The sequence below is a fragment of the Biomphalaria glabrata genome, chromosome 4, assembly GCF_947242115.1.
Source record: "Biomphalaria glabrata chromosome 4, xgBioGlab47.1, whole genome shotgun sequence".
Classification (NCBI taxonomy): Eukaryota; Metazoa; Mollusca; class Gastropoda; family Planorbidae; genus Biomphalaria; species Biomphalaria glabrata.
The window spans coordinates 33029542-33043771 of NC_074714.1; the positions used below are offsets into that span (position 1 = coordinate 33029542).

The 14230-nt window shown below is 32.4% G+C and overlaps 1 protein-coding gene across 4 annotated transcripts; it reads left to right on the forward strand.

Moving 5' to 3' along the window:
* The first annotated feature begins 1150 nt into the window (after positions 1–1150).
* LOC106072343 (U3 small nucleolar RNA-interacting protein 2-like) lies at positions 1151–14205 on the forward strand. 4 transcript variants are annotated; one of them, XM_056026978.1, is made up of 14 exons: positions 1151–1392; positions 7368–7456; positions 7567–7685; positions 8218–8285; positions 8419–8460; positions 9575–9701; positions 9997–10121; positions 10224–10316; positions 10439–10539; positions 10938–11072; positions 12047–12109; positions 12260–12399; positions 13788–13867; positions 13980–14205. In XM_056026978.1, exons 1-14 carry the CDS (start codon positions 1345–1347, stop codon positions 14127–14129), a joined length of 1380 nt encoding a protein of 459 aa, XP_055882953.1. In that variant the 5' UTR covers positions 1151–1344; the 3' UTR covers positions 14130–14205. The 4 variants fall into 4 exon arrangements, with proteins under 4 accessions (XP_055882953.1, XP_055882954.1, XP_055882956.1 ...); XM_056026979.1 differs by having other exon boundaries at positions 1152–1392; positions 7570–7685; XM_056026981.1 differs by lacking the exon at positions 1151–1392 and adding an exon at positions 6266–6285 and having other exon boundaries at positions 7570–7685.
* Positions 14206–14230: the final 25 nt, after the last annotated feature.

Consider the following 14230-nt stretch of genomic DNA (forward strand, 5'->3'; position numbering starts at 1 on the left):
AGGGCTTCTGTAGAATAGGCTATTTGTGTTACACAAATAACAAACTAGTGTTTAAGAGGGAAGACATATTAGGAACTCCATTTATTACGTAAACACAAGCGGTGTTGCACTGACGCGCTAGTGTGGAAGTGTACATATAATACCAATATGTTACAGCTTCGCCAGTGGAGGTCCCATGCATGCTACTCACAGCTAGGCCTACTAACTTCTCTGAGTTCAAAACTGCCGCTTGTACCTTGAATAATTACCAAGATTTTGAGCGGTAGGCCTATGATATGTCGGTAGACTCGTCAGCGGCAGTAGAAAACATTTCGAAATATGGATTGTCTGTTAGTTCTAAATGGAGATTTTTACACATATCTTTCACTTACTTTTAATTGTTATCTGAGCTGCTGACGGTTTCAACAGCATTCTTCTTTTCAGGAATCATTTCTCTTATCATTGCTAGCAAGTACTGTTGTATGCCTTCGCCGATGGAAAATGGCTTATGTCCCTACTTAGGCCTACCGTGTAGCTAGCCTTACAGCCGATTCATTTTCTTGTCTCTTTTTGGTAAATATTCTCATCAATCCTCCACCCTAGGAGGCGAAGCTAGGGTGGTCGGAGGGGTGTGTGTGTCCAAATTTGACCCCCCCCCCCGGGACCCCACTTGAGGGTTCCCAAAAACAAGTGTCCAAAATTGTGTTTACATTAGGCCTAGGCTATATATCAAGCCAATGCCATGTTACCGTGCTATTCATGTGTTGTGTAATGTGTAAATTAGTGACCATTTAGCATGCATTCCACACAATGAGAGAAGGTAAAGTTCCCCTTTCAGACCTTGTGATGTAAAGATTATCTGTTTCTGTGGCCTACGGTTAACGAGGGTGTCATGTGGCAGCACAACGACCAACCGCTTTTACTTTTCCCCAACTGACTCTCTCTAGATAACTAGATTCTACGCCTTTGATAAAGTCTGATCTAGATCTACAATGAATGTATATTTTAAAATTTTAATGATTATTAATGTTAAAATTAACATTTTAGAGAAAGTATTAAGACTGATTTGTTAATTTTCTCAACTCGATGACAGGTGTAAATATTATATTATTGTTTTGTTATTCTAAATCAAATTTTATATTAACCACGAAGATTCGGAAGTAGCACATGTTGACATTTTTTACTGCAGGCAGACTAAACAAGCATAAACACTTTAATTTAGATCAACCACAGGGACGGCACAGTCAATTAAAAAAAATAAATAATCTAAACTCGACTAAAAATATTTAGCCTGTAGATTTTAATTACTGCGTATTAGATCTATATCAAGACTAGATTAGATCTAAGGATCTAGATCTAGGATTTATGATGTCATTTTTTCTAAAATCACGGAAAAGAAAGTCGGGCCAGAAGGTTGGTCATGAGATATGATTTTTGATGATTTCAATAAATAGATCTAGATCTATAATCTATTATTCTATATTTTCTGATTTGCCATGATGGCTGCTGCTGGCATTTAAATTTAATCCAGTTGATAGATCTACCATTTGAACTTATCAGTGTTAAAAAAGATTAGATTAATCATTAGATCTTGATCTAGATCTAATTGTCATGTGTTGCTCAATAGTTGAATAGCCTGATTTGATAGCTTTAAACTTTAAAACAAAATTAAGGGCCAAGGCCTAGGTCGGTTCAGCCTGACAAGAACACCATTCACACACTCCCACACACAAGCCATGGCCATAGTCTTACATAAAGTAACCAACTATGTGGATGATTTAAATAAAAAAAATGAATTTAATTACATGATACTTATAGTCATTATAGAGTGTATAATATAATATGTCATGTACAATGAGAATGATAGAAATGAATTTAATGGTATAAGTATAGATCTATATGATATATCTATGACTATGTATTTAATAAGCATCTTGCTACTGCTAGAAACTTATCACCATGGTTTCATAGTAAACCAGATGCTGACAGAATGACATTACAATAATAACAACATTGGCAATGTTCAGAGCTAGAATTCAACTGATCCCCAACTGGCACCAACTCTTCTGTAACGGCCACTTACACTCAACATCGTTATTGACGACAATCTGACAATGACACTGAAGACTGATATAGATATACTTCTGAGAGGATAATGCAATGCTAAAACTGGGAAGAATCAAGTTCAGTAATACAATTCCAACACTGGCAACCTTTACAAAAATAAACTCAACGTCTACTCTAAAACTAGAAATAGTGATCTAAATCCTCACAGAACATATAGAGATATCACAAATAAAGTAACTCACCCTAAACATGGATAAAAAAAATCCTACAGAATAATAAGTCCAAGGAAATAGTACTTGTTTAAGTAAACTAATAATCTTTTAAGGACCAACACACAGTCTGTTTCAACCAACTTCAGAGGGTGAACTGCCTCATTAACAAAAATAACCAATAACCATCACCAGACTTTATGAAGTTGCAAACAATTCAAAGCGAAAATACTATACACGCTCTTTTCACCCCCCCCCCCCCCCCCACCGTACAAGGTTTACGAGTAGATAAAAAACATTAACAGAGTAGGGAGAAAGAAAAATACACTTGTCCAAACTACTTGTAACACTAATCTAGATCTAAATTTGTTCTGATATCTCGAATAGAAATCTAACAAGATCTAGAGAAAGATTTTTACACTTCCTTAGGGCTTAGGCTTAGATTAGTCACAAGTTAGTGACCTTAGTCTTAGCTCAGAGCCTCAGCTTAGTCCGTCTCTAGATATTGTGTAGAAGCCATAGTTCTAGATTTACTATTCAGTGTCTGGAAATTAGATATATATATATATATCTACTTAGGTACTTTGATTTTCCGGAATAAGTAGATTTTTTTTGGTTACCGGAAACTGGTGTTCCCCTGCGGCAGTATATAAGGCTGAGACAATGTGTGGTCTAGTATAATGTGGTTTTATTCTCAAAATCATCCTTAATCGGATTAATTGTGCCCATTCCTTTCACATGGATAGGATATCAGTTAATTATTTAGATTGACATCAGCGTGGTTCTATTGTTTTCATGGACATTTTCACGTACGTAAGTTGACTTCAAAATTTTTATATTTTTTATCACGTGTCATCATTGAAACTAATTACTGCGTGTAGATTAACATTAGACCTAACTATTTTCATTAGTTTTATCTCAATAAGTTGTTGCCTTGATGGCCAGTTGTAAGCTCTAAGGACGGGGTATCGTTTTCGAGAACGAAGCGATCGCGACCATTTTACCGGAAATGATGGAAACAATGATAACAATGGCCGTATCGTATTTTTCTTTCATTCCTTTTATTTCTAAATCCATCAACAGCGATCAATTCTTTGATCATCTATTAATTTAAAACTTTATAAATATTATTTTGATGATAATATTTAACTTTTATGATGTTATTTTCTTTATTTATCTCGCAAGAAGCCTGATATTCAATCGCGATCAAGGCCGTTAATTAAGAAATAATTTTAAAGCTAGATCTAGTTGCAAGATCATAACTCCGTTATAATTAAGCCTATTTAAAAATCTTTGCTATTTAATTCAAATAGTAGATCTATACATATATATACAAATATAATTAAGATTAGATTGGATTAGCAAGGACCCATCTTCTAAAGACATAATTTTTTTTTTCAATTTTAGAATACTAGGTCTATTTAAAAGAATATTATTATTACATACTATGCTAGATCAGTAGCTAAGAAAATATTTTAAAATAACTTTTCTAAAATAAATCAAAATCTAATAAATTGTGTTAAATTATGAATATGAATATATGATAATTAATTGAAAATCAAATTAAAGACAATTATTCAATTATAAATATTTTTTTATTTTCACAGAAAACTTCATCATGGACGTAACTGGCAGTGGTGTGCCACTAGGTGGTGAGTGTGGTGACATGAAAGTCAGATGGATGGCTGCCTGGTCGTGCGCTCTGCGCGCTGGATTGTCGTTTGGATTTATCGATGGTCCCGGGTTCAAACCCTACCCGCTCCCTCCTCGTCAAACCGGAGGTTTGGACTAGGAAGTAACTATCTTCAACTCTGAAGGAACATCCGGAACATGTAAAACAAACAAAACATACACTGATGATGCAGAGGCAGGGAGCAGTAGTGGTGTAGTTAAGTTGTATTGGATGATACACTAACTTTGACACCTGGCAGCATCGCAGAGCTCAAGAAGGAGATGTGGCTGCGGTTTGACATGATTGTCATACACACTATTGTGGCAGCAACAGACAGGGATGTAATTTAATTCTTTAACAGATTCTGCCACTATCATTGAGGCTGAGGGCAAGCAAAATAGTTCATATTTGAAAATTATTTTTGACCTGGTGACTTATTACATCTACTTACTGTCGCCACAGATCTATAACCAAAAAAACTTTTGTGCTAACTTCAATCTCAGGTTTCAAAATAATGAAAAGAACAACACAATTAAATTCATGCATTTGTGCTGAAAATTTTATTCATATATCTCTGAAAATAAAAAAATTACAGCCTTTTTAACAGAAAAAAAAGTACTTTTCTGTCTTTTTTTTTTTGACACATGGTGCCTCATCATGAAGTGTAAAATATTTTCTTGGACTTCTATGTATAATTTAAAGGTAAAATAAGTAGTAACAGGTAATCAAGCATCTGTTTAAAATTTTATTCAATTATCTCTTACGGTTCAAAAGTTACAGTCTTTGAAATGTGGAAAAGTACTTCTTCGTCGATCGTTTCTTTTTTACAAGTAACCTCACTTTAAAAATTAATAAGAAAATTTCGTCAAAGTCTATCCCTTGTTTGAAAGTAAAATAAATATCAGGACATAATCATGCATTTCTTGTGAAATTTTCATTCAAATAACTCAAATTAAATAGTTTATAAGTTACAGCATTTTTATTGCAAAATTTCCCTTTTTCGGTCACGAAATATTTTTAAAAATATAGGCAAAATTTTCGCCACTAAAATTGCTATAACTTCTGTTCTAATTATCTTATAAACATAAATTAGATATATACATCAATAAATTCAGTTTAAAGAGCTCTATCTAACTATATCAGTTTCATTACAATATATTGAGTTTGAAATTTTTATCAAAGTACCTAATCTAGTTATTAGACTACTTTCTAGATCTAATTCCAAAACTAATCTAATGATGCTTATTTATTGTTTTTTTATCAAATTAGAATTGTTTAGATTTAGATTCAAGTTCTAGACTCTAGAGAGTGTACTCCAAACTTAAATCAAATTCAGTAATATTATATATTACTTATTAGATCTATTATATAGATCCATGCCTAGCCTATTATGACTGATAGATATCTAAGTCTATAATAGTAATAGTATCTGAACCGTATCTAGAACTAATATGGACGCTTGAATTTGTTTGCGCTTGTTAGTGCAAGTCGTGGAGTTTTTACCCCCCCCCCCTTCCCCCGGCCGTAAAATAAAGAGTGCAAGTCAGGAAGCCCCCACCCCCTAGACTAGAGATATCAATTTTTATCCAGTTAAAAAAACAAACAATCAAATCATTATTGACACACCATGATTGGGAATTAGATCTAGAGACCACTATTACAATTTAAATTTAAATACAGTAACTCTAGATCTTTATCTATATAGATCTCTTCCAAAAGAATTATACTAGAGGTAACCTAGGCTTGATAGACCTGAAGTCTAAGACTAAGTCTTTGTTTTTTAACTTGTATCTAATGTTTAAGCCACTTAAAATCTATGTACAAATTCTTTGAGATTTAAAATAAGATTTTACAACTAAGTTAGGTCTATTAGGTTATATACTATATATTATTGAGTTGCCTAAGTCTAGGTGCTGCAAGATAAGTGACTTTTTTAAAACATGTTTTGGATGAAGATTATTATTACATCCTAGTTGAAACCTCCCACAGAACGCAGGGGTTAGTTATAGGCAGGTTTGAACCCAAGACCATGAATATGACAGTCCAGAGCGCATACCACAAGCTCAGGTAGCCATGCACTTTACTGTTAGTGAGTCTGGAAAACATAGATTAATGCCTGGAAAATGTCTGGAATTCATTTTCACAAAAGTTGTATGAACCATGCCTACAGTCACATGCTCATAATGCATGCCTTGTAGACCTCCATTTTGGTCAATGTAGTGAGCTTCCGATTTTCCCAAACTCTTGGTCTGAGTTTAGTGAAGGTCGATGCAGCCTTCCGAATGTGTTATTTTTATTTCCTCTTCTAGAGACAGGTCATCTTGAATTGTGGATCCAAGGTAGCAGACTTCATTTATGGTATCTAGCTTGTTTTTATCAATGAGGATGTAGGGTGATGTTGTAGCAGGTGGCCCCATAACATTAGTTTTCTTCGTGCTAATGGATATCCCATACTCGTTACAGGCCTGAGAGAAGCCTGTAGTTATATTATGTCATTATGGGACATAATGTGCCATTGTGTGTGTGTGTGTGAGGCCTGTTGTGCCAAGAGTCTAGAGAGGTCAGAAGTCTGGTGAAGACTGGGATTTTTAACTTTGGGATTCTAAGACTAAGGAAGTCACTGAGACTCTAAATTCTAAAACTCTTAATGGATACCTGATATTAAAAGTAAAAGTGATTAGACATTAATCATTATGCTGAAGCAAATGGTTAATGAGCAGGGTGCTATGTGGCCAGCACAACTACCAACTGCCTTTTCCCCAACTAATGTCAGATACCCATTAGAGCTGGGTGGACTCAGAGGCACCCTAAAGATCTCAAACTTAAAAATCCTAGTCTTCACCAGGATTTAAACCCAGGACTTCTTGATTTAGAACCCACTGTGCCTCAATCATTATGCTGGGCTTTCTATAGATATAGATAGAATGTAGTATTATTAAGATTTAGTAATACATTTCAATAATACTTCAATTAGTAGTAGATTCTTAATGTTGTTACTTCTACTGACTACTAAAACCAAAACTAATCTTAATCTTAAAAAAAAAGTAACCTCTTACATATTTTTAAAATTTATATTATATATTATTATTATGATATATAGCCAGACATAGGCAATCATGACTTTCTTACATTACATTAATTTTAGAGAAGTTTTATTTTAAAATATTTTTATGAAAATTTGTACAAAAATTGTGATCCCCCAGAATGGTTTTTAACAACTGCTCAAAGTTGTGTGACATTTTTGTTTACTTTGTATTAAAGTAAAATTATAACTTCAATATACAGGTCCCCTATTCTTTATATTAGTCAATATAGTTTGTAAAAAAAAAATTACAAAGAACTAATCAGATACTGGACTGTTATTTTGTAAGTAATTTAAAAAAAAATTTAGCAAGCTAATTAGAGTACATATTTATTTTTTTTCATAAATTTCAAACTAGAATCCAAATGTAAACAAGAAGAAAGATTTTCCAAGCAAAGTCAATAAAGCACTTGATGAAGAGGTTGAGAGTGAATCTGATGTGGACAGGTGAATTACAAAAAAAGATTTTCATCATTAGTCTTTATACATTTAGTTATTTTAACATTTTTGTTGGTAAATACTGTTTCTAGAGTAAATAAAAGAAACCTTCTTTTCAGCAGCAATGAGTTCACTGAGTCCAGAGACAAGTTGTATAGTTCTGAAGATGAGGAAGAAACTGCACAGCAAAAGAAATTACGTTTAGCTAAAGAATATTTATCTAAATTGGAAGAGGAGGGTATACATTTTTTTGGCTTTTGCAAAAATTCTATTAGTTTATAACAGTTTTTCCAAAGAGTGTGGGTTTTTTAAAATACAAATAGTTCATAATATTAGAAACATATTTAAAATTGTGTCCTTTCTCCAAAAGACACCAAAGTTTTAGAAGTGTTTTTTGCTCTAACACTTAATGATTTGTTTCTGTGTGGAAAAACATTTAGAAAAGATCTCATGACTTTGTTTAAACGAACCTTAATGTGCAACATAGAAACTAAAGAATGGTTTTTAAATTGAAACAATGCAATAAATTTACCCAGATAAAATTTTCCTGATTAGCAAAAGGCTATATCTCATCCACTTAATTTTTTTTTTCATTAATTGTGCCTCAAGCACCAGACATGGAAATTGATGAAAATAGAATTGAAATATAAATTAATGTTTTTAAGAGAGATTCTTTGTTAGAAAATTTGATTTTGTGAGAAAATGTGTTCCTGTTAGATACTTTGTTATTGTAAGATACAAATACAGACACTAGTTTTGTATGTTTACAGAGGCACAAAAAAAAGAGGAGGCTGATGTATTAAGAGATGCTGTTGCAAGTCGACTTCAACATGATATTGTAAGCACATTTCTCCTCTTAAATGTATTCTTTTTTTTTTGTTTTTGTTTTTTGTTCATTTATGAATTTTATTCATATTTGCTTTCAATAATTTTAAAGGTAAATTTTTTCCTTCTATATGTTCAACTTTTAGTCTGAGCAAGCGGGCAAACTCACAAAAAAAGTAGCTGATTTGGTAAGTAGATAGTAGATATATATAGATAGCAGTTTACTGATTTGGTAAGTAGATAGTAGATATTTATAGATAGCAGTTAACATTTAAAGAAACATTTTAGTTGTTGTTCCTCTTTTTAGTTCCATAAACCATTTGTGATAGACTTTCCAGTGTTCCGTGGAGTCTTTCTAAAAGAATATGTTGATACAGAATGTATTTCCCTTTTTCTTGATTTTAACTTCCTGAAAACAATCTACTGTTTTCTTCTTCATTGTATTTACCAACAGCTTAACTCTTTAAGTGCGTAGTGTTTTGATAGAAAAATTGGAGTTTTCTGGAACGAACAAAAATGTGTTGTTTGGCGGGGGGGTAGAGTTACTAAAACTAAACTAACTTTCTTATTTTATTATATAATCTAACATATTTGATTTTATTTTAAAGAAAAATGAAATGGCTACAAAAAATGTTATAAATAGAATAAATTATTAATGAAAAAAATATTTAAAAATTACAATTCATAAAAAAAAATTGATTTATTAAAAGATTTCACCTTTTAATTATACATTTAATACATAAATAATTAAAAATCACAAAACTAAACACATTTTTTCCCTTCAAATTTCATAAACGATGAACTAATGCAATAATAAATAGTATTATTTACAATATTTTGGGCTCTGTGAAATAAACTAAGAAACAGGAACACAATGTTGACTTTTAAAATAAAATATGTTTGTCCTGTATCCAATTTACAGTTAAAACAAAGAACAATCTGGAAAATAAAAAAAAAAGAGAGAAATGAAAAGTGTAACATTATAAACATTAATATAATAATTAAATATTTGATAGCAAGTTACTCACTGAGAGTAAGACCACACTGTTTATTTATAGTTGATGTAGGAAAATAGTTTACTAGAATTATTTTTGGATTTTGATAAAGTGTGTTTGATGGGGTAATATGTAATACTTTTCTTTTTCTAAGCTATTCTTTTGAATGAGCACTATTGATCAGTTATGAATGCAAAAGACTATTGGACAAATAAATAATAAAAAATAATATTAACACTTATTTAGGACATTATGTTTTTCTTAGACTTGTGTGTTATTTTATTACAATTGTCTTTTTTTTTTTAAGTGTATATGTCCTAAAGTTGAAGATCTGCGTATATTCAGAGGTCACAAGCTTCCATTAACTGCTCTAGTTATCTCCCCTGATGACAAATATGTTTTTACAGCCAGCAAAGATTGTAATATTTGTAAATGTAAGTAGTCTGTAAGAGGAAACATTACCATTGTATTTTGTAGATATTTCTTAGGGCTTCTTTCAAGTATGAATGGAAAATACTTTCCAAAAAAACAAAAAACAAATCCAAAATGTATAAAGCCATGAAGTAAAAGAAAACCAGATTCACTTGCTTTATAAGTTTATAATAATAATGTTTATTGTTTAGAATAGCAACTGATTTTTGTTTTTCCTCTCCTTGAAACCCACAGTTTCCTTAGTTTCCTCACCAGGTGTAGCCTGATTAAAACAATGTATAACTTTGTGCTCTGTAGGGAATCTAGAAACAGGCTTGAAAGAAAAAACAATCAAAGGTGGAAGAAAGGGCACAGAAGATGAGCATATTGGACACACTGACCACATCTTGTGTTTAGCTATTTCCTCTGATGGAAAGTTTTTGGTAAAATTGTGTTTTTCATTTGTCACATAATTTTGAAATTATTGTTATGGAATTGTTTTATTATGTTAATGATTTATATTTTATCTGTGCGTGTTTCATTAGGCTGCAGGGGATATGAATAACATGATTAAATTGTGGAACCCACAAGACTGTAGTTTTATTCACAAGTTCAAAGGTCACAGAGGTCCTGTCACAGTGAGTTGCTGTACAGAATGTTTAAATAGAATGTTTGTAGACAGAAACAATGTTAAACATAAACAGACACAAAAAATTATGTTTTTTTTTCTATATATGGTTTATTATTATGTCTCTTGTAGGGTGTGTCCTTCAGAAAAGGCACTCATACTCTGTACAGCTGTTCCTCTGATAAGGTAGTTAAAGTCTGGAGTGTTGATGATCTAGCCTATGTAGAAACACTGTAAGACCATATTTCATTTCATCACTTTAGTTATAAATATTGATAGCTATGATTGTTTGTTACCTACATTTTTCTTTCTTTGCAATTATAAGATGCTGCGCCCCCTTCATGCTTCATTTAAAACGCTCTTATATTTTTCATTCATTGTCATTAGAAATTATAGAGAAAAGGTTATTACATTTTTTTGTAGCTTTACTCAATATTATTCATATATTTTTCATTCAGCATCAAAAGAAATCATGATGAATAAATTTTAAAAATTTGGTTTGAGCTGACCGAATTCAAAATTATTCTCTTCCTTTAGAAAGGAATTCATAACCTGCCTTAGTAATTAGCTTATCAAATTTAATTTAAGAAAGTATGCATGCAGGAATATTCAAGTACCCGTATTTTTTCAGATTTGGCCACAATTCACCAATCACTGGCATAGACAGTTTAGCCAGAGACAGGGCTATCACATCTGGAGGGAGAGATAAATCAGTGCATATTTGGAAAATTACTGAAGACTCCCAGCTATTGTTTCATGGTCATGAGTAAGTTATTGTTTCATAAACATTCCCATTTTCTTCCAGGAAGTATAATGCATAAAGCAGCTTGGTAATTCTGATGAGGAATAGCCTTGCAATACCCTACCAATACAACACCAAAAAAATGAGCTTTAAAATCTCTGTTATTGAGAAGAGCTAGTTTGTCCATATCTTAAATAACTTGTGTAATGGGTGAGAAGGGTCCATTTGGATTTTAGAAATAGTAGAGAGTTATCATTCTTGAAACCATATTATTTAAAGTTAGACCTAAATATTTATATTCTTATACTCTGCCAGTACATTAAATACAATTTTTAAGTTCTTATAACCTCCTCAATTTAAATTTTAAAAGTTTAAGAGCTGTAGCATTTTTAATATCATTTTTTTAAATGTATCTACTGATACAAGGTTCTTTCTTTCTTTATATATATATTGTTACGATCTCTTCTCTACTATCCAGGCTCTCTTCCTACTGCACCACACAACACAACGAACTTAAAGAACCTCACAACTCAGGGCTCCAAAGTATCAGTCGGTTTAATTTCAAATACATTGCAATTGGCAACAACATTAACACTGTCTTTACAAAAACCTAGTCTTGCTCCGCCTGACTTCACACACCGTGCTGGTTCTCGCCTCGTACTGGTGACATAGCGAGGTAACGTGAAGTCCAGTCTTTCTAACACACTCGCTCTTATATAGAGTCTCTACTGGCCTTCTAGAATGGGATGGAACGTTCTTGGCCACTCGAAATGATCACAATCGTCATTACTTGCGTGCGTAATATTTACACACAGGTCGTTGCCGAACTGGCGTGTACTGTCACTGGTCACTGCGCTGGACTGTGGCGATTTGAGTAGGCTTAAAACACACAGCACTACCCCCATGTGTGTCACCACCAGGTATACAACAATATTTATATATATAGTTTTAAAACTCATATGTGCTAACATTTGTATTTTGTATTTTTTTTTACCTAGTGGCTCCATAGAATGTGTTGCATTGATCAGTGAAAGTAATTTTGTTACTGGTGCAGATGACAAGTGAGTGTACACAATTTTGTATTTTTAAGCAGTGCAATTTATATTCATACTAGTGTAGTTGTAGTGAATTGATGTTTGATTTTTTGTTTATATTACATGCTGAAACATGTCACAGGTCAAAACTTGATGTGTGTTTGCTTGTTTCTTTAGCTCTGTAAGTTTGTGGAGTGTTTTAAAGAAAAAACCACTAACAACAGTGAAGAATGCTCACGGGGAGAGAAATGGTCTAGGAGATGAACATTGGATAGCCTCAGTAGCTGCTCTACAACATACGGATTTAGTGGCCTCAGGTAAATTAGCTTTGTAATGTCCCCTTAAAGGGAAACAATGATGGTTTTCAAATTTGAGTTATTGACATATTTAAATTCTGCGTAAAAAGTTGTAATAGTAAACATTTTACCATTTTGTATTTAAATGCTTAGAAACATTTATATTTAATAAATTAGTCAGTAAATTCTTGACATCTAAAAAAATAGGGTTCTTTGAGATTCTGTTTTTAGCTCAGTCAAACGTCACTTCCCTCAACAATACTGAAAGAGAAACTACATTTAACCAATTGTATCGCTTCATTCTTACAGTAGGTTAGGCTTAGTGACGGCCTAGTCCAGAGCTATGGTACAGTTATATATAGAGAGAGATCTAAAAGCATTAAGATAACCAGCTCGAGAAAAAAGTAACATTTTCATCTAAGCCCTTCCCTGTCCTAAAATAAATAGATCGTTTGTCTGACTGATTCTAACAAACTGGTCAGTGTAAGGCTAGTCTAGACTACATGTAGTCGGTCATGACAAGACAATTAAGCGATAGTGTTTGTGTGTGTGTTGAGTGGTCAGGCAAGAAAATACACGCTGCCGTGGTTAGTCATGCATGTAAATCTACTTTCAACCTGCATTTTTTTTCTTTACTTACAAGATCTAGATCCAACTGCATAGACGAAGATATATTTCTTTTACAAGAATGTAAACTTTACTGTATGGTCCTCCCGTTATACAATAAGTCAATAGATTAAATTAATAGGTTAGTGTGACGTCACATAGAAACCCGGTGAATATCTGATCGTTTTGGACGCCAGAAAAACATCAATTACTAAGTTATTAATGCAAATTTAAAAAGAAGAATAATACATTGTCTTAAAATCAAAACACATACTGTATAAAAAATAGTCAAAACCATCTAAGTTTCCCTTTAATGGATAAACCATTTAACCTGGTTGCACAGGAAGGGGTGTTAGGTGTGACATCTTCATATTAGAAATAGGTGTAACTGTTACTTTTGGTTGTCCCAAAAGCCCAAATGTTTTTTTTTTTTTTTTTAAAATTAGGTCTGCAAATACAATTTAAAAAAAAAAAAGTGAAAAGGATCTATCATGAGCAGGCTTTGGTATTCTATACTTCACTTGATAGTATACATGTGATTCTTCTGGCTAAATCTGTTTAGGATAACCAGGATTTAATGTAGCTTGAAAAAGATCCTACAAAATCTTATCTATCAATGAACATTTTTTTGGTTAATTTATGTTGTTTTTTTTTGTGATGCTTTTTTGCAAACCAGAAAAATTCTACAAATAAAACTGCCCTAATCCTAAAACTACATTCATTAAGTTTTGGACTATCCAATTAATTTCTCATAACTATGGAGCTGTGTTGCTGATAACAATCTTATTCTCAATTATTCCTAGGTTCTAAAGATGGTAATGTTCGTCTTTGGAAATGTGGAGCTGAATATAGGACATTATCACCTTTATTTAATGTACCAGTGGTAAGTTATGCATTATGTTATTGTAACAACTTTATTTTACACTTCAGTGACATGTTAGACATTTCTCCAATACTCAAATCAAATACTAACTATGCTTTTTCTTTTTCCCCAGAAAGGTTTTGTGAACTGTTTGAAATTTTCCAACAAAGGAGATTTTTTGGTAGCAGCAGTTGGACAAGAGCATCGGATGGGCAGATGGTGGCACCTTAAAGATGCCAAAAATGGATGGGTTGTAATACCCTTGAAAAGTAATTCAATTTAAACTTGCACATTGTCAACTATGTTTATGTACAGAATAATACAAATATTGAGTCATTAAATTTCATTGTTTTAATTCACTTTTTTTATGCGTTAGTTCATGGT

What these genes read in the sequence shown, in the direction of transcription:
- LOC106072343 (XM_056026978.1), top strand. Translation starts at nt 1,345, where the DNA reads ATGATGTCATTTTTTCTAAAATCACGGAAAAGAAAGTCGGGCCAGAAG. An exon ending in AGATTGTAATATTTGTAAAT is followed by an intron (nt 9,702 to 9,996) that starts GTAAGTAGTCTG and finishes TGTGCTCTGTAG; the next exon opens with GGAATCTAGAAACAGGCTTG. An exon ending in CTATTGTTTCATGGTCATGA is followed by an intron (nt 11,073 to 12,046) that starts GTAAGTTATTGT and finishes TTTTTTACCTAG; the next exon opens with TGGCTCCATAGAATGTGTTG.